At 39.1% G+C, this 17,671-nt stretch overlaps 1 gene segment (V, D, J or C); it reads left to right on the top strand.

Moving 5' to 3' along the window:
• The first annotated feature begins 727 nt into the window (after nucleotides 1-727).
• Nucleotides 728-16,813, top strand: LOC100671491 (immunoglobulin kappa variable 2-30-like). The segment is given in 4 exon segments: nucleotides 728-849; nucleotides 1,252-1,338; nucleotides 16,607-16,700; nucleotides 16,796-16,813. Coding segments are annotated over 4 exon segments (234 nt in total).
• Nucleotides 16,814-17,671: the final 858 nt, after the last annotated feature.

Here is a 17,671-nt window from a genome sequence, read left to right as displayed (position 1 = left end):
TGTATATATATATAGAGAGAGAGAGAGAGAGAGAGAGAAGTAAGATAGGATATAACTCAAATTTAACAACTGTTTACCAGGAATATCATATTCATTTCCTTGAGTCATAAATTTTTTTTTCCTTTTTTCCCCTTGCTTTAAACTGGCCTATTAGCTTTCTGTGCACAAAAGACAACTTTTTTTTAAAGCCCTGTCAAGCTCTTTTGACTTGAGGCATCTTAGGAGTTTAATTCACAGGGTCCCAGGGAAAGAGAGTTTCTAACACTTGCTTTTAGCATTCTTAAACAATTAACCTGGTATCAGTAGATACCAGACAATCTTGAATGATCTCAAGTCCATCTCATTGTCTGAAGACACTCTGTGGATCAGCATAGTGGGTGTGGGAGGTGCTTCCTTTTATAAATTAGCTGAAAGGGACCATGCAGGATGGGCATTCAGTGCCCCAGAGATGGACCCTAGACACATATCTGTGCATCTTCAGGGCCCCTGATGATTTCTTACAGTTTCAGGGCCACATGCATTGTGTTCTTGACATGAATACAGCCTTTTACACTCCAAAGCGACCACTACTGCAGACAGTACCAACTTTATAACTGTTGGTTTTCCTCCAAACGCAGAAGACACTTTGTTATTTGCTCACAGGAGAGGCCCACCCTCCCCTTGGTTCTCTCCACACTGCTGCACCCACCAAGGGATTTGCATATTTTTCCCCAGGGAGGACCTTCCATGGCAAAGTCTGAGATAAAAGGTCAGCTCAAATCTGCCTTTCCTTACCAGGACTCATCAGTTCAACTTCTAAAATGAAGTTTCCTGCTCAGCTCCTGGGGCTGTTAATGCTCTGGATCCCTGGTGAGGACAGATGGGAGATGGGAAAGGAGCAGGAGGTGGGGAGGGTGAGCTCTGGGGGCACCACAGGTTCCCGTGTGTATTCTGTTCTCAAGTTAGATGAGTATGTCACACCCACTCTGAGAGGCATGTGGTGTTTAGATGTGTGAAACTGAGGAGAACACAAGAGTAAGAGGGACCTGCTCTCTGGTGAAGTTTTTAACAGAGAAGGGGGTTCTTTTATGGCTGGTGAATCTCAGGGCTTTTTTTTTTCTTTTTTGAAATTATCTGTTTTGGGGTATGAATAAAAATTTCATACATACACACCCACACAAAGATTTAGCCTGAAATAAATAGCAGAAGGGAACTATGAAAATGGCTCTTAATATTGGTACATAACCTTGCACTTCTTTCTCATTATTTTAGCATCCAGTGGGGATGTTGTGATGACCCAGACTCCACTCTCCCTGCCTATCACACTTGGAGAGCCAGCCACCATCTCCTGCAAGTCCAGTAAGAGCCTCGTACATAGTGATGGAAACACCTATTTGAGCTGGTATCAACAGAAGCCTGGCCAGCCCCCACAGCTCCTGATCTATAAGGTTTCTAACCGGCTCTCTGGGGTCCCAGAGAGGTTCGTTGGCAGTGGGTCAGGGACAGATTTCACTCTGAAAATCAGCAGGGTGGAGGCTGACGATGTCGCAGTTTATTACTGCATGCAAAGTACAAAATTTCCTCCCACAGTGGTACAGCCCTGCACAAAAACCTCTCTGCCTGGGGTGTCCCAGCTGCCCAAATGTGTGGCCTGTGTGGGGAGCAGTCCCAGCAGATTCTCTGAGTCTGCTAAGAGGAAGATGTCGGAGACCTCAGGGGAATGGGTTGCAGCTGAGGACTCTGGACCATGAGTGCCTCTGCTACACCTCAGACAGTGCCTGTTTGTGGCTGGTCAGCTGCACCAGTCTGACATGGCAGAGCCAGCAGGGAGGATGGAGGAGGTCCAAGTGCCTCTGAGCAACTAGACTTGATGCTGGGAGAGCTGACTGAGAGCCATCCTAATCCTCCTGCCTGTGTACATTTGTCAGTTAAATTTAGTCCGTATGACAGGCAGACAATTGACACAGACTGTGGCAATACAAGTTAAATACATGTGGAGGTTCAGCAGGCTTTTTGTGTATTTCATCAGGATAATATTTGCTGACATTTAGAAATTAGTATTGTCCCACTCTCCCAACTCCCTGCTTCTCATTTTACCACTTAACACTTCCCCTTGAATTAAGACAGTTGAAATATCATTCTACATTAGCTGTCCCTGGGGGGAGTATGGCTGAGAATTTGTAAAGATAATGGGTTTTTTGAGTCTCCAAATAGCTTTTTGTAAATGTATATCAGACATAAGATCTTAATTTCACAAGTGTTTGAATTTCCACAATTACTTCTTGTCCCACAAAAATACGGAGTTCTTCCCATTTCAAGAGTTGAGTGTTAAAAATAAACTGCATAAACTGAAAGAGAAGAAAAAAGTTATGTGAATTATACTTTTATTTATTTATTAATAACTACATAATTATCCTTGCCTGTGCTCTTTGATTTTTCCTGTGGATTCAGATTTCCATCTGGGCTTACTTGCTTTTGGTCTGAGGAACTTTCTTTAGCATTTCTGGCCCGCAGGCATGCTTGCAACAGATTTTCCCATTTCTTGTTTATCTGCCACTGTCTTTATTTTTGCTTCAATTTTGAAGGGTAATTTTGTTGGACATAAGATTCTTCGTTGACAGTTTTTTTTTTTATTTGTTTTCTTTTGTTTTCATCACTTGGAACATGTCTTCCTACTATTTTCTGGACTCCATTGATTCTCATGAGAAGTCATGTATTAATATCACAGGGTTTTCCTTGTACAGGAGGAGTCATCTATATCTTGCTTCTTTCAGGGTTTTCTTGTTGACTTTGTCTTTCAACACCTTTGCTGTAATGTGTGATTTTAGATTTCTTTACGTTTATCTTACATGGAGTTTGTATAGCTTCGTGGGTGTAGATTAAAATTTTTCAGTAAATTTCAGGAGTTTTCACCCATTATTTCTTCAAATAATCTGTCTGTTTCTTTCTCTTTCTCCTCTGCTTCTGGTGCTTCTATTATATGTATGTAGTTGTGTAAAGGCGTCCCACAGTTCTGTGGGGCTCTGTTTATTTTTCTTCATTTTATTTGCTCCCTTTCTTAGATAGCATGAGCTCTGTTGAACTAGCTTCCTGTTCACTGAGTCTCTCTTCTGCCAGTTCAATCTATTGCTGAGTCCTCTAGTATGTCTTTCATTTTGTTTGTACTTTTCAGTGTCATAATTTCTATTTGGTTCTATCTCTTTATTGATATTATATGTTTTCTGGAACATTTTCTTTATACCTCCCTTTACTTCATTTTTTTTTTTTTTTTTTGAGTTCTTCAACATATTTTAAATATCTGCCTTCAAGTTTTTGTCTGTAATTCTGACGTTTTCTTTCTCTCACAGGAAGTTTCGGTTATTTTCTTTTTTGTGCGTATGCAATACACTTTTCTGTTTTTTTATATGTTTGAAAAATTTGTTGTTGAAAACTTAGATATTTTAGGTAAATTATTGCAGCATTTACCTACTCCTTCTCTGTAGTTTGTGTTTATTCTTGTTTATTCACTTTGTACTTTCTAGTCTATTTTTAAAGTCTGTTCATCCTGCAGTAACAAGCATTCAGTGTTACTCATCGGATAGCACAGCTCAGGGGTTTAACACAGTCCTCCTGACATTACAGGTGTTTTAGCAGTACGGTTCTTTGACTGTCTCTTTCCTTGATGCCTCTGGTAAGCTGTTTCTGTTAGTATTGCACACTGTCCATTGTTGTTGTTAGGTGCCATCCAGTCAGTTCCAACTTGTCATGACTCTGTACAACGGAACGAAACACTACCCCATCCTGCGCCATCCTCCCAATCATTGTTATACTTGAACCCATTGTTGCAGCCACTGTGTCAATCCATTTCCTTGAAGATCTTCCTCTTTTTCACTGACCCTCTACTTTATCAAGCCTGTTGTCCTTCTCCAGAGACTGATGCCTCCTGATAGCATATCCAAAGTATGTGAGATGTAGTCTCACTATTCTTACTCCTAAAGGGCATTCTAGTTGTACTACTTCCAAGACAGATTTGTTCATTCTTTTTACAGTCCATGGTGTATTCAATAGTCTTCACGAACACAATTCAAAGGCATCAATTCTTCTGGAGTCTTCTTTATTCATCATCTGGCTTTCACATGCATAAGAGGTGATTGAAAACACCATGGTTTGGGTCAGACACACCTTAATTTTCAATATGACATCTTCAATTTTTAACAATAATCATCAGGTAATTAGTGGAGACTAATGGACAGTGTAATCAGCATGGGTTACAGTGTCCATTAATCTCCGTTAATTTGGTAATTACTCTATTTTTTTAAATAATTTTTATTGTGCTTTAAGGGAAAATTTACAAATCAAGTCAGTCTGTCACATATAAGCTTATATACACCTTACTCCATACTCCCACTTACTCTCCCCCTAATGAGTCAGCCAGCTCCCTCCTTCCAGTCTCTCCTCTCGTCACAATTTTGCCAGTTTCTAACCCTCTCTACCCTCCCTTCTCACCTCCAGACAGGAGATGCCAACACAGTCTCAAGTGTCCACCTGATACAAGTAGCTCACTCTTTGTCAGCATCTCTCTCCAACCCATTGTCCAGTCCCTTCCATGTCTGATGAATTGTCTTTGGGAATGGTTCCTGTCCTGGGCCAACAGAAGGTTTGGGGACCATGACCGCCGGGATTCCTCTAGTCTCAGTCAGACCATTAAGTCTGGTCTTTTTATGAGAATTTGGGGTCTGCATCCCACTGATCTCCTGCTCCCTCAGGGGTTCTCTGTTGTGCTCACTGTCAGGGCAGTCATCGGTTGTGGCCGGGCACCATCTAGTTCTTCTGGTCTTGGGATGATGTAAGTCTCTGGCTCATGTAGCCCTTTCTGTCTCTTGGGCTCACAGTTATCGTGTGACCTTGGTGTTCTTCATTCTCCTTTGATCCAGGTGGGTTGATACCAGTTGATTCATCTTAGATGACCGCTTGTTAGCATTTAAGACCCCAGACACCACATTTCAAAGTGGGATGCAGAATGTTTTCATAATACAATTATTTTGCCAATTGACTTAGAAGTCCCCTTAAGCCATAGTCCCTAAACCCCTGCTCTTGCTCTGCTGACCTTTGAAGCATTCAGTTTATCCCGGAAACTTCTTTGCTTTTGGTCCAGTCCAGTTGAGCTGACCTTCCGTGTAGTGAGTATTGTCCTTCCCTTCACCTAAAGTAGTTCTTATCTACTAACTAATCAGTAAATAACCCTCTCCCACCGTCCCTCCCTCCCCCCCTCGTAACCACAGAAGTATGTGTTCTTTTCAGTTTATACTATTTCTCAAGATCTTATAATAGTGGTCTTATACAATATTTGTCCTTTTGCCTCTGACTAATTTCACTCAGCATAATGGCTTCCAGGTTCCTCCATGTTATGAAATGTTTCACAGATTTGTCACTGTTCTTTATCGATGCGTAGTATTCCATTGTGTGAATATACCACAATTAATTTAACCATTCATCTGTTGATGGACACCTTGGTTGCTTCCAGCTGTTTGCTATTGTAAACAGAGTTGCAGTAAACATGGGTGTGCATATATCTGTTTGTGTGAAGGCTCTTGTTTCTCTAGGGTATATTCCGAGGAGTGGGATTTCTGGGTTATATGGTAGTTCCATTTATAACATTTTAAGAAAACACCAGATAGATTTCCAAAGTGCTAGTACCATTTTACATTCCCACCAGCAGTGTATAAGTGTTCTAATCTGTCCGCAGCCTCTCCAACATTTATTATTTTGTGTTTTTTGGATTAATGCCAGCATTGCTGGAGTGAGATGGAATCTCATCCTAGTTTTAATTTGCATTTCTCTAATGGCTAATGATCGAGAGAGTCATGTATCTGTTAGCTGCCTGAATATCTTCTTTAGTGAAGTGTGTGTTCATATCCTCTGCCCACTTTTTGATTGGGTTGTTTGTCTTTTTGTGGTTGAGTTTTGACAGAATCATATAGATTTTAGAGATCAGGCGCTGGTTGGAGATGTCATAGCTGAAAATTCTTTCCCAATCTGTAGGTGGTCTTTTTATTCTTTTGGTGAAGTCTTTAGATGAGCATAGGTGTTTGATTTTTAGGAGCTCCCAGTTATTGGGTTTCTCTTTGGCATTTTTGGTAATGTTTTGTATTCTGTTTATGCCTTGTATTCGGGCTCCTAATGTTGTCCCTATTTTTTCTTCAATGACCTTTATCGTTTTAGTCTTTATGTTCAGGTCTTTGATCCACTTGGAGTTAGTTTTTGTGCATGGTGTGAGGTATGGGTCCTGTTTCATTTTTTTGCAAATGGATATCCAGTTATGCCAGCACCATTTGTTAAAAAGACTATCTTTTCCCCAATTAACTGACACTGGGCCTTTGTCAAATATCAGCTGCTCATATGTGGATGGATTTATATCTGGGTTCTCAATTCTGTTCCATTGGTCTATGTGTCTGTTGTTGTACCAATACCAGGCTGTTTTGACTGCTATGGCTGTATAATTGGTTCTAAAATCAGGTAGAGTGAGGCCTCCCACTTTCTTCTTCTTTTTCAGTAATGCTTTACTTCTCCGGGGCTTCTTTCCCTTCCATATGAAGTTGGTGATTTGTTTCTCCATCACATTAAAAAATGTCATTGGAATTTGGATAGGAAGTGCATTGTATGTATAGATGGTTTTTGGTAGAATAGATATTTTTACTATGTTAAGTCTTCCTATCCATGAGCAAGGTATGTTTTTCCACTTATGTAGGTTCTTTTTAGTTTCTTGCACTAGTACTTCATAGTTTTCTTTGTATAGGCCTTTTACATCTTTGGTAAGATTTATGCCTAAGTATTTTGTCTTCTTGGGGGCTAGTGTGAATGGTATTGATTTGGTGATTTCCTCTTCGATGTTCTTTTTGTTGATGTAGAGGAATCCAAGTGATTATTGTATGTTTGTCTTATAACCTGAGACTCTGCCAAACTCTTCTATTAGTTTCAGTAGTTTTCTGGAGGATTCCTTAGAGTTTTCTGTGTATAAGATCATGTCATCTGCAAATAGAGATACTTTTACTTCTTCCTTGCCAATCTGGATGCCCTTTATTTCTTTGTCTAGCCTAATTGCTCTGGCTAGAACCTCTAGCACAATGTTGAATAAGAGTGGTGATAAAGGGCATCTTTTTTTTTGTCTGGTTCCCGTTCTCAAGGGTAATGCTTTCAGGCTCTCTCCATTTAAAGTGATGTTGGCTGTTGGATTTGTATAGATGCCCTTTATTATGTTGAGGAATTTTTCTTCTATTCCTATTTTGCTGAGAGTTTTTATCACGAATGGTGTTGGACTTTGTCAAATGCCTTTTCTGCATCAATTGATAAGATCATGTGGTTTTTGTCTTTTGTTTTATTTATATGGTGGATTACATTAATGGTTTTTCTAATATTAAACCAGCCTTGCATACCTGGTATAAATCCCACTTGGTCATGGTGGATTAATTTTTTGATATGTTGTTGAATTCTATTGGCTAGAATTTTGTTGAGGATTTTTGCATCTATGTTCATGAGGGATATAGGTCTGTAATTTTCTTTTTTTTGTGATGTCTTTATCTGCTTTTGGGGTATCAGGGCTATGGTGGCTTCACAGAATCGGTTAGGTAGTATTCCATTATTTTCTATGCTTTGAAATACCTTTAGTAGTAGTGGTGTTAACTCTTCTCTCAAAGTTTGGTAGAACTCTGCAGTAAAGCTCTCTGGGCCAGGGCTTTTTTTTTTGTTGGGAGTTTTTCGATTACCTTTTCAATCTCTTTTTTTGTTATGGGTCTATATAGTTGTTCTACTTCTGATTGTGTTAGTTGAGGTAGGTAGTGTTTTTCTAGGAATTCATCCATTTCTTCTAGGTTTGCAAATTTGTTAGAGTACAATTTTTCGTAATAATCTGATATGATTCTTTTCATTTCAGTTGGTTCTGTTGTGATGTGGCCCATCTTGTTTCTTATTCAGGTTATTTGTTTCCTTTCCTGTATTTCTTTAGTCAGTCTGGCCAATGGTATATCAATTTTGTTAATTTTTTCAGGGAACCAGCTTTTGGCTTTGTTAATTCTTTCAATTGTTTTTCTGCTCTTTAATTCATTTAGTTCAGCTCTAATTTTTATTATTTGTTTTCTTCTGGTACCTGATGGATTCTTTTGTTGCTCACTTTCTGTTTGTTCAAGTTGTAGGGACAGTTCTCTGATTTTGGCTCTTTCTTCTTTTTGTATGTGTGCATTTATCGATATAAATTGACCTCTGAGCACTGCTTTTGCTGTGTCCCAGAGGTTTTGATAGGAAGTGTTTCCATTCTCATTGCATTCTATGAATTTCTTTATTCCCTCCTAGTGTCTTCTATAGCCCAGTCTTTTTTTGAGCAGGGTATTGTTCATTTTCCAAGTATTTGATTTCTTTTCCCTAATTTTTGTGTTATTAATTTCCACTTTTATGGCCTTGTGGTCTGAGAAGATGCTTTGTAATATTTCGATGTTTTGGATTGTGCAAAGGTTTTTTTTTTATGACCTAATATGTGGTCTATTCTAGAGAATGTTCCATGTGCACTAGAAAAAAAAAAGTATTCTTTGCAGCAGTTGGGTAGAGTGTTCTCTATAAGTCTATGAGGTCAAGTTGGTTGATTGTAGCAATTAGGGTTCCGTGTCTCTATTGAGCTTCTTACTGGAAGTCCTGTCCTTCTCCGAAAGTGGTGTGTTGAAGTCTCCCACTATAATTGTGGAGGTGTATGTCTCATTTTTCAGTTCTGTTAAAGTTTGTTTTATGTATCTTGCAGCCCTGTCATTGGGTGCATAAATACTTAATATGGTTATATCTTCCTGGTCAATTGTCCCTTTAATCATTATGTAGTGTCCTTCTTTATCCTTTGTGGTGGATTTAATTTTAAAGTCTATTTTGTCAGAAATTAATATTGCTACTCCTGCTCTTTTTTGCTTGTTGTTTGCTTGATGTGTTTTTTTCCATCCTTTGAGTTTTAGTTTGTTTGTGTCTCTAACTCTAAGGTGTGTCTCTTGTAGGCAGCATATAGATGAATCATGTTTCTTTATCCAGTCTGAGACTCTCTGTCTCTTTATTGGTGCTTTTAGTCCATTTACATTTTTTTTAAGTGTTTAGTGCTGTCATTTTTATTCCTTTTTATGTGTGTTGTTGACAATTTCACTTTTCCACTTACTTTTTTGTGCTGAAAAGTTTTTCTTTGTGAATTGTGTGTTCCTCATTTTCATAGTACTCAAATTTATGTTTGCTGAGTAGTTATGTTTTTCTTGGTTTTTATTTTGAGTTATGGAGTTGTTATACCTCTTTGTGGTTACCTTAATATTTACCCCTATTTTTCTAAGTAAAAACCTAACTTGTATTGTGTTATATCACCTTGTTTCCCTCTCCACATGGCAGTTCTATGCCACCTGTATTTAGTCCCTCTTTTTGATTATTGTGATCTTTTACATATTAACGTCAATGATTCCCTGTTCTGAGGATTTTACTATTTTTAAAATTTATCTTAATTTGTTTTTCTGATTTCCCTATTTGAGTCGATATCAGGATGTCCTGTTCTGTGACCTTGTGTTGTGCTGGTATCTGATATTATTGGTTTCTTGACCAAACAATTTCCTTTAGTATTTCTTGTAGCTTTGGTTTGGTTTTTGCAAATTCTCTAAGCTTGTGTTTATCTGTAAATATTTTAATTTTGCCTTCATATTTGAGAGAGAGTTTTGCTGGATATATGATCCCTGGCTGGCAGTTTTTCTCCTTCAGTGCTCTATATATGTCATCCCATTGCCTTCTTGACCGCATGGTTTCTGCTGCGTAGTCTGAACTTATTCTTTTTGATTCTCCTTTGTAGGAGACCTTCCTTTTCTCTCTGGCTGCTTTTAAAATTTTCTCTTTATCTTTGGTTTTGGCAAGTTTGACGATAATAAGTCTTGGTGATTTTCTTTTTGGATCAATCTTAAATGGGGATCAATGAGCATCTTGGATAGATATCCTTTCATTTTTTATGATGTCAGGGAAGTTTTCTGCCAACTGATCTTCAACTACTCCCTCTGTATTTTCTGTTATCCCTCCGTGTTCTGGAACTGCAATCACACGCAAGTTATTCTTCTTGATAGAGTTCCACATGATTCTTAGGGTTTCTTCATTTTTTTAATTCTTTTATCTGATTTTTTTCAGCTATATTGGTGTCAATTCCCTTGTCCTCCAGATCCCCCACCCTCCATTCCAATTTTTCAAGTCTGCTCCTCTGACTTCCTGTTGAGTTGTCTAATTCTGTGATTTTACTGTTAACCTTTTGGATTTCTGAATGTTGTGTCTCTATGGATTCACACTATGTTCTTGAATAATCTTTTTGAGTTCTTCAACTGCTTTATCGGTGTGTTCCTTGGCTTTTTCTGTAGATTGCCTTATTTCATTTCTGAGGTCATCCCTGATGTCTTGAAGCATTCTGTAAATTAGATTTTTATATTCTGCATCTGGCAATTCCAGGATTGTATCTTCATTTGGGAAAGATTTTGAGTCTTTAGTTTTGGGAGTTGTAGAAGCAATCATAGTTTGCTTCTTTATGTGGTTTGATATCGACTGCTCTCTCCGAGCCATCTCTAAGATATTGTAGTGATTTATTCTGTATTTGATCACTGAGTCTTATCTTGTTTTGTTTTCTTTCAATATACGTAGACGGGCTACTAGATTGTGCTGTCTTGATTGTTGTAGCCCTTGAATCACTTATGTCCTATTACCAGCTGGTTTGGGCTGTTACCAGATATATAAGCCTAAGAGTCCATTCACTATTCTTGAGTAGAATCTGATTTTGGGTCATCAAGTTTGTGGTGCAGACTGTCACCTATCCACCTAGAGAAGTAGTGGTGATAGTCTTGTGCACCAGATTCTAGTAGCAGCAGGGGTTCACACTCCGGGGTGGGGGGCAGGATGCTGACAGGCTTCCCCCAAGTGCCAGTGAGGTAGGTGTGTCTCTATTCCTAAAGCACTTTCCTGGGTGGGCTCTGCAGCTGTACCTTAGGCCCCCAATGCAAATGCCTCTACAGATTGCTGGGTGTCACCCTCCTTAGACCCCTAAGGCAGGAGGCTAGGTGGTCTGGGGGGAGCTTCAGCTCTCAGTTCCCTGTTGTGGCTCAGTGAGGGCTCTGTTGAATATGCAGAGATATCAGACCTGGGAAATTTGTCTTTCTAGTAATCCGCTAAAACAATTACAGTCAGATCCCTATCAGAAATACCTTTGCATTATAATAGCCACCTTGTTCCGTAGGGATGAAAGCCCAACACTGTGGATCACATATGTTTGGCTAGAGCTGGTTCTGTGTTTTTAGTCCAATTAGGGAAGGATTTTTGGTCCCTGGGTTTTTTGTAGCCGCTTCTCTCAGGCCAGGAGAATGGGTTAGGAAAAGACCAAAAAACAAAAAACAAAAAAACACAGCACAGTTCACTCTCTGGCTCAGGAAATTCCAATGTTAATGAAGCCCCCTGGGAAGGGGAGGGAAGGGTTCAGATAAATAGGAGAGAGTAGCACCCCGGAATATAGACAAAGTTACTTATCTTGCTTGGGGTGACTGTTTTATCTGAGAGGGGCGTGTTGGCTGTGTGTGCTGGCTGGGTTGAGATTGCCCCCGAGGGTCAGGCCAGCGTCCCGTGCTTGTGCTGTCTCAGAAGCCATAGTCAGTTCCTTCACTCCCAGTCCAAAGCCTAGCGCCAAGGTTCCCAGGCTGGGATGCCACATGCCAGGCTCCAAAACCAGGCGCTGCCTCCCGGTGACTTCTCCTCCTGTCAGTCGCGTTGCTGCGCTGCCTGTGTTCACTGGCTGGGCTTCCCCCGAGGTCACTTCTGGGGGCTAGGGCTGAGTCCAGTGTTTTCTCTGTCTCAGGGTGCCGTGCTCAGCTCCCCCACACTCAGTCCAAAGCCCAGCTCCAAGGTTTCCTGACTGGGACACTGGCTCCAGGTTCTGAAAACAGTTACTGCTTCCCCGTGGTTGTTTGTTCTCAGCGTCTGTCACTCAGGTAAACTCTTTAGATCTGTGTTTGATGGTCAGGGTTCGTAGATTGTCATGTATGTGATCGATTCACTTGTTTTTCCGAGTCTTTGTTGCATGAGGGATCCTAGGTAGCTTCTACCTTGTCAGCCATCTTGGTCCCCTCAATATAGTTTTGAAACAGAAATTTGAATCTTTTCATAAATGCTGGCTTAAACCTCCTTAAAAATAAAGGTGTGCCTAGCTTAAGGGTAACAAAGAGGGTAGCTCTGCACCACCGTGCTCCCATGAGATGACTGAGTGGAGTGAATTTGGAAACTAACTAGAACTGAGAGCTCAGAAACCAGTTTTCCTGTGTACAATCACTCCTGATCTCCAATAGATCCCAAAGGACCTGGAGAGATGGCAGTGGGCTAGCAGAAAGGGAAACCGATCCACATATTACAACTGGAATTACAGAACAAAAGCATGTTGTAAGTGCAGAATAACTGAATCACCGTGCACCCAAGTCTGATCACACCACACTCACTCCATTGCTCCGTGGAGAGCCTGAGCAGCAAATAATCACATGGCCTCCACTGCATTTGAATCCCAGATATTGTGGGGAAATCCCATTTCATAGACCACGGACCCCTGAATGAAAACTTTGTATCATTCATGTGACCACACTCTTGGATCATACCTGGCCACCAATTATGATTTTTGTAGGCATCAGAAAATAAAACTTATTTGAAAATATGGAATAAAGAACTATACATTGGCCAAGAAATGACACGGTTAAATAACAGGAAAACACCTCTGATTGTCTTTTTACATTTTGCCACAAGAGGGGGCACACGCACAACAGTAATTACAGAGAGGGATCTGTCTGCAGGTGTCTCTGGGAATAATGGCCAAGAGTCAACACTGATACTGCTTATCATTATTACCATTAGTATTACTGCTTTCTCATTCCATTTCAGAGCTTACCCTTTCAGCCAACAGTAATTCATAGCTCCTTGTGATGCGCATTTTTCCAGGAGACTCCATGACCTTAGGTGACACCTAGGGAAAACTCAGAATGACCTAATCAATGGGCATTTGGCTAAAAACCAGTCCCTCTATCACATTCTGTCATAAGAAGAGTATAAGTCTGTGAAAATGACTCTCAGAGAAAATACAAGTTTAAAAGTATAGTGATGGAAGAGGACCACTGAGTAAGGAGAAGTGTGTGGCCAAGGCCTTGGGAGTGTGGGCTAGTCATGTGAAGAGCAGCAGGAGAACACAAAGCAACATGATCCCCTCATCCAGGTATAACCAAACCAAATCTGTTGTCATTGAATCAATTCCTACTTATAGCGACCAACCCTATAGGACAGAATAGAATTGCCCCGTAGGGTTTCCAAAAGAGTAATCCTTATGGAAATAGACAGCAATCTCTTTTTCCCATGGAGTGGTGGTGAGCTCACCCATCAACTTTTTGATTAGTAGCTGAGCACTTAACCACTGTGCCACCAGGTCTCCTTTCTTGCAGGTATAAGCAAGTGCAGTGGTCAAGGCTTTGGAGACCTGTATGTTAGACTCCAATTTCTTCACATCTACAGTCACCTCCTGGCTCCAGAGATAGGACTGGGTGGTGTGGCTAGAATATAAACCATTCCTTTATATAATACATTTAAAATGGTTTCTTTTAGTGTTGTCTTTTTATTTTGTTTACTTTTTTCTTTTTTTTTTAGCCATGTAATTTTATTTACTTTTATATAATCTTTTATATAACAGTATACCTAGAATTGATTTGGTGTTTGGTTGTGGTGTTGGTCCATACGTCACAGCATTATACTTTGAGTGCCCTAGAGAATCACAGCTTTCATCCTTTGCTTATCAAGTCTTACGTAATAAGTTATGTAAGACTTATCACTTTCCAGACAATTTGTGGATCTTAAAAACTATTCCACGTTACCTTCCATTATGCCTTTTGTGCATGTATTTTAATAATTGAAATTAATATTTTAATTCTACACATATTTTAAATACCACAAGATATGATTGTTATTTTATATGGTCAAAAATTTTTTAGACTTTCCCACATATTTGCTCTTTCTACTACTCTCCTTTTTTAATCACTAAAGTTCCATCTGGAATTACTTTTCTTCTCCCTGAAAAACTCCCTATAGAATTTCTAGTAATGTGGGCCTTTTAGTGGTTAATTTTCTGTGTTCGTATTTCTGGAAAATATTTATTTTGGTTCAGTTGTGAAGGGCACTCTTGCAGAGAATCCAAAATTTGCAGTTATTTTCTTTCCATACTTTGAAAATATATTTTACTCTTTTCTTGCTTCCACTGTAAATATAAAAAATTATTTCTGTTGATCCATAGAAGATTTTTTTTCCCCCATAGCTACATTTAACCTTTCTCTTTCTCTCTCCTCTCTTTCTCTTTTTATTTGTTTGCTTTTGTATGGGTATTAAGAAGGTCCTAGATGTGATTTTATTTTTTACATTTTGTTATTTATCATCTTAGGGTTCATAGCATTACTTCAATCTGCTATCAGTTTTGGAAATTTCCCAACCATTGTCTCTTAAAATATTGTCCCTGCCTATACTCACCCCTCTCCTTGAACTCCACTTATTCCTTTGTTAGGTTCTTTTCACTCTATCCCTTATGCCTTCTATTTCCCTTTCTATAATTTCCATCAATTTGTCTCCCAAACTTTTGATGTTTTTCTGATTATAATTTCATGTTTCAGATTTGCAGAGACTCGAAATCTGCTTTTAAACTCATCTACCAAATTTTTATTTCAATTTTTGTTGTTGTTTGTTTTCCTGAAATTTCTTTGGTTATTTTTAATAGTTGCTTACTTTGTGTTAAAATTCCCCATCTTGCCACCTAATGTAATAAATGTATATAGTCTAATTACCTCAAAATATGGAAATCATTTGAGTCTGGACCTGTTGCCTGATTTTATTTTTATTTTTCCTTTTTATTTTGAATGTCTGGGTACTTTTCATTGAAAAGCAGACTGTGTTTTATGCACCTAACATTTCTGTAGATCTACACACACATTTTCCTTAAAAAAAAATTGCCTTTGAGTCAATTCTGAATCATAGTGACCCTATAGGAAAGAGTAGAACTGCTCCATATGGTTTCCAAGGGCCGCCTGGTGGATTCGAACTAGAGACCTTTTGGTTTGCAGCTGTAGCCATTAACCACTGTGCCACCATAGTGGTTAAAAGCTCTAGAATTATTTTTTTTATCCTTCAGAGATCATTTATTTTTTGTTCTGGCAGGCTGAAAATCTAGGGGTATATAACCTTAACCCAAACAGGGATTGCACTAATTTGAGGCTGGGCTTTAGTGTTGGTGATACTTTGATATTCCTACTTTATCCCTTCTAGGGAGCAGCCCTTCAGGATTCCAACTGAAGGCCTGGTGTTCATCATAATTCCTCCTCCTTTTCTGTTCTTAAATATTAATTTTTACTTCTGCCTTTATAAGACCATGGAAAGCTCTGCTCATCTTTGAGGTTCTTAGCCTCTCCTTTCCTTTCAGATCCTCAGCTTTTAAGCAACCATTTTTGAGCCAGCTAATGCCACAAGGAAAAAAGATGAGAGAAAAATAGGGCCCATTTCTCTGGACTTACCTTCTTCCTTTCTTGGCTCCTCAAATCCTTGCTCTCTTGGTGTGTTTTGTGGTTACCCTAAAAGGATGGGATAGAGTCTCACAATAATAAATATTATGTCAAGGTTGATGACACTCCACACACTGTGAAATATTGGGAGAAAGTTTATTACTCAACAGGGATTCTAGGGGAGAGTAGCATGTCAAGTCTGGTTTGAGTGAGGCAGACAGAGTAGGTTAGACTAGATCATGGACTGTAGAAAAATTTCTGGGCATGCCTGGGGAGTTGTGGCATTTGAATTTCTCACTGGCACCAAATGAGGAACTACATGTTGACTTTAGTATAGCCTTGCACTGCTGTGGGCAGAATTGAAAGGGAAGGTGGGCTTGAGGAGTGTTATCAATTTCACATAAAAAATGGATGTTACTTGGTACTTCTTTGATGCCTTAAACCGTATAATTTTATATTTTGTAATATATATATATATATAATTTTTCTTGGCACTTTGGTTTGAAATAAGCTATTCCACCATTGAATAAAGTGAAAGTTTCAGAAAAATTTTAAATCAAGGAATAATTAGAAATTTAAAAAATATGATGGGGAAAGAGTGGATCTAAAATTGCATGATGAAGCAAAGTGAGGATGATAAGTAACACTATTGAGTGCTTATTAAGTTTTCCAATCAATAGCACAAGTACTTTAATAGTTTCCATTTAATTCTTATAACAGCTCTGTGGTATAGTTACTGCTATACTTTCCATTATTACAGATCCAGAAACCAAGGGAAGAGCATTTAAGTAACTCGCCAAAAGTCACACTATTATTTTGTAGAAGAGCCAGAATTCCAACCAAGCCCGTGTCTCCAGTTTCCGTGTTCTGTGATGGGAGAAAGTGGTTATTTCAAAGCCCCTTTCACTTAGCTTTCCACCAGCTCTCCATAATTACATATCAGTTACCTGAGCAAGCAAAGTAGCTGGATCGATGTGCTCTCTCTGACCAAGTGACAACTAGAGAGGCTTTTGTTCAGGGATGTTACACTTTGAGAACAAACTTTTTGTTGTTGACAGGAGAAATATGCTGCATCTTCAACTTCCAGGCAGCTGATTGTGCTGGTGAAATCTTGTCAAGACCCACTACCATGAAACTGAGTACAGACACCAGGTTGGAAACATCATCAAAGAGATTTGGAGTCTGTCTTGGTTTCTGTTGGTATGAGTTCAAGTAGCTATTATTTTTTTTTTTAACTTGTCTTTCAGCTGATGGTGACTCCCTCCCAAAGATTTTTTTTTTTTCGTGGAAGTTGTAGACTGGATCAGCACAATGCCCCCACTGGCATTTGAGACAAAAATAAATAAATAAATAACATGATTACAAATGTCGTTGAAGTTAAACATATCACATTCCATGATCTTCTCAGGCCACTCAAGACTTCACATGATTTCCTTCTTCACCTTGGATCCAGAGCATCAGGAAGCAGAGTTGCTGAGCTCCTCATGTCCATCCTGTACAGGACTGAAGAAGACATCTGCCCGTAGCCACAGACCAGCACATGATAAGGGCTTTGGTGTGTAGCAAGAGCTCTTGGGAAAGCATGAAAAGTACCCATAAGTGGAGAAATTTTCAGGTCCAATTCCACAGCACATTTTGCACAGTTTTCACAAAAGGGGTACTTTCCTCCCCTCAGTGTTTCCAGTTAGTAAAGCATTCTCTCACTTATTGGTCTAAATTAAATAATATTTCCTTAGTTCTTAATTATAGTTTGTCTTCTGATGGTGACTTCTGTGAGTGACCACATGCATGTTATGAACCTTATCAGGCAATGTTCATCATGAATGTTAATAGCTTACAGCTAATATTTGGAGTTGAGCTCAAGCAGCTTGAACACAAGGCCCTTGTCTTGCTATAACCCTGAGACTGTTCAGTAGAAGATATATCAGGATTCTGAGGACAGCCCTCTCATTAAAAGAACTTGGGGATTTTGAGTTAACAGAAACAACATAAAAGAAGAATTTTGAGAATTTTATACAACAACCACATCTGCCATATTTGAGGGTAGCAATATTCTGTGTTCAGGGAAAAAAAAAAAAAAAATCAGAGTGAAGTAAAAGAGCAAAAGATTCCTAAGGGAAGTT

This window comes from Loxodonta africana, chromosome 15 (genome assembly GCF_030014295.1).
Source record: "Loxodonta africana isolate mLoxAfr1 chromosome 15, mLoxAfr1.hap2, whole genome shotgun sequence".
NCBI lineage: Eukaryota > Metazoa > Chordata > Mammalia > Proboscidea > Elephantidae > Loxodonta > Loxodonta africana.
This window is presented reverse-complemented; position numbering and strand designations above follow the sequence as displayed.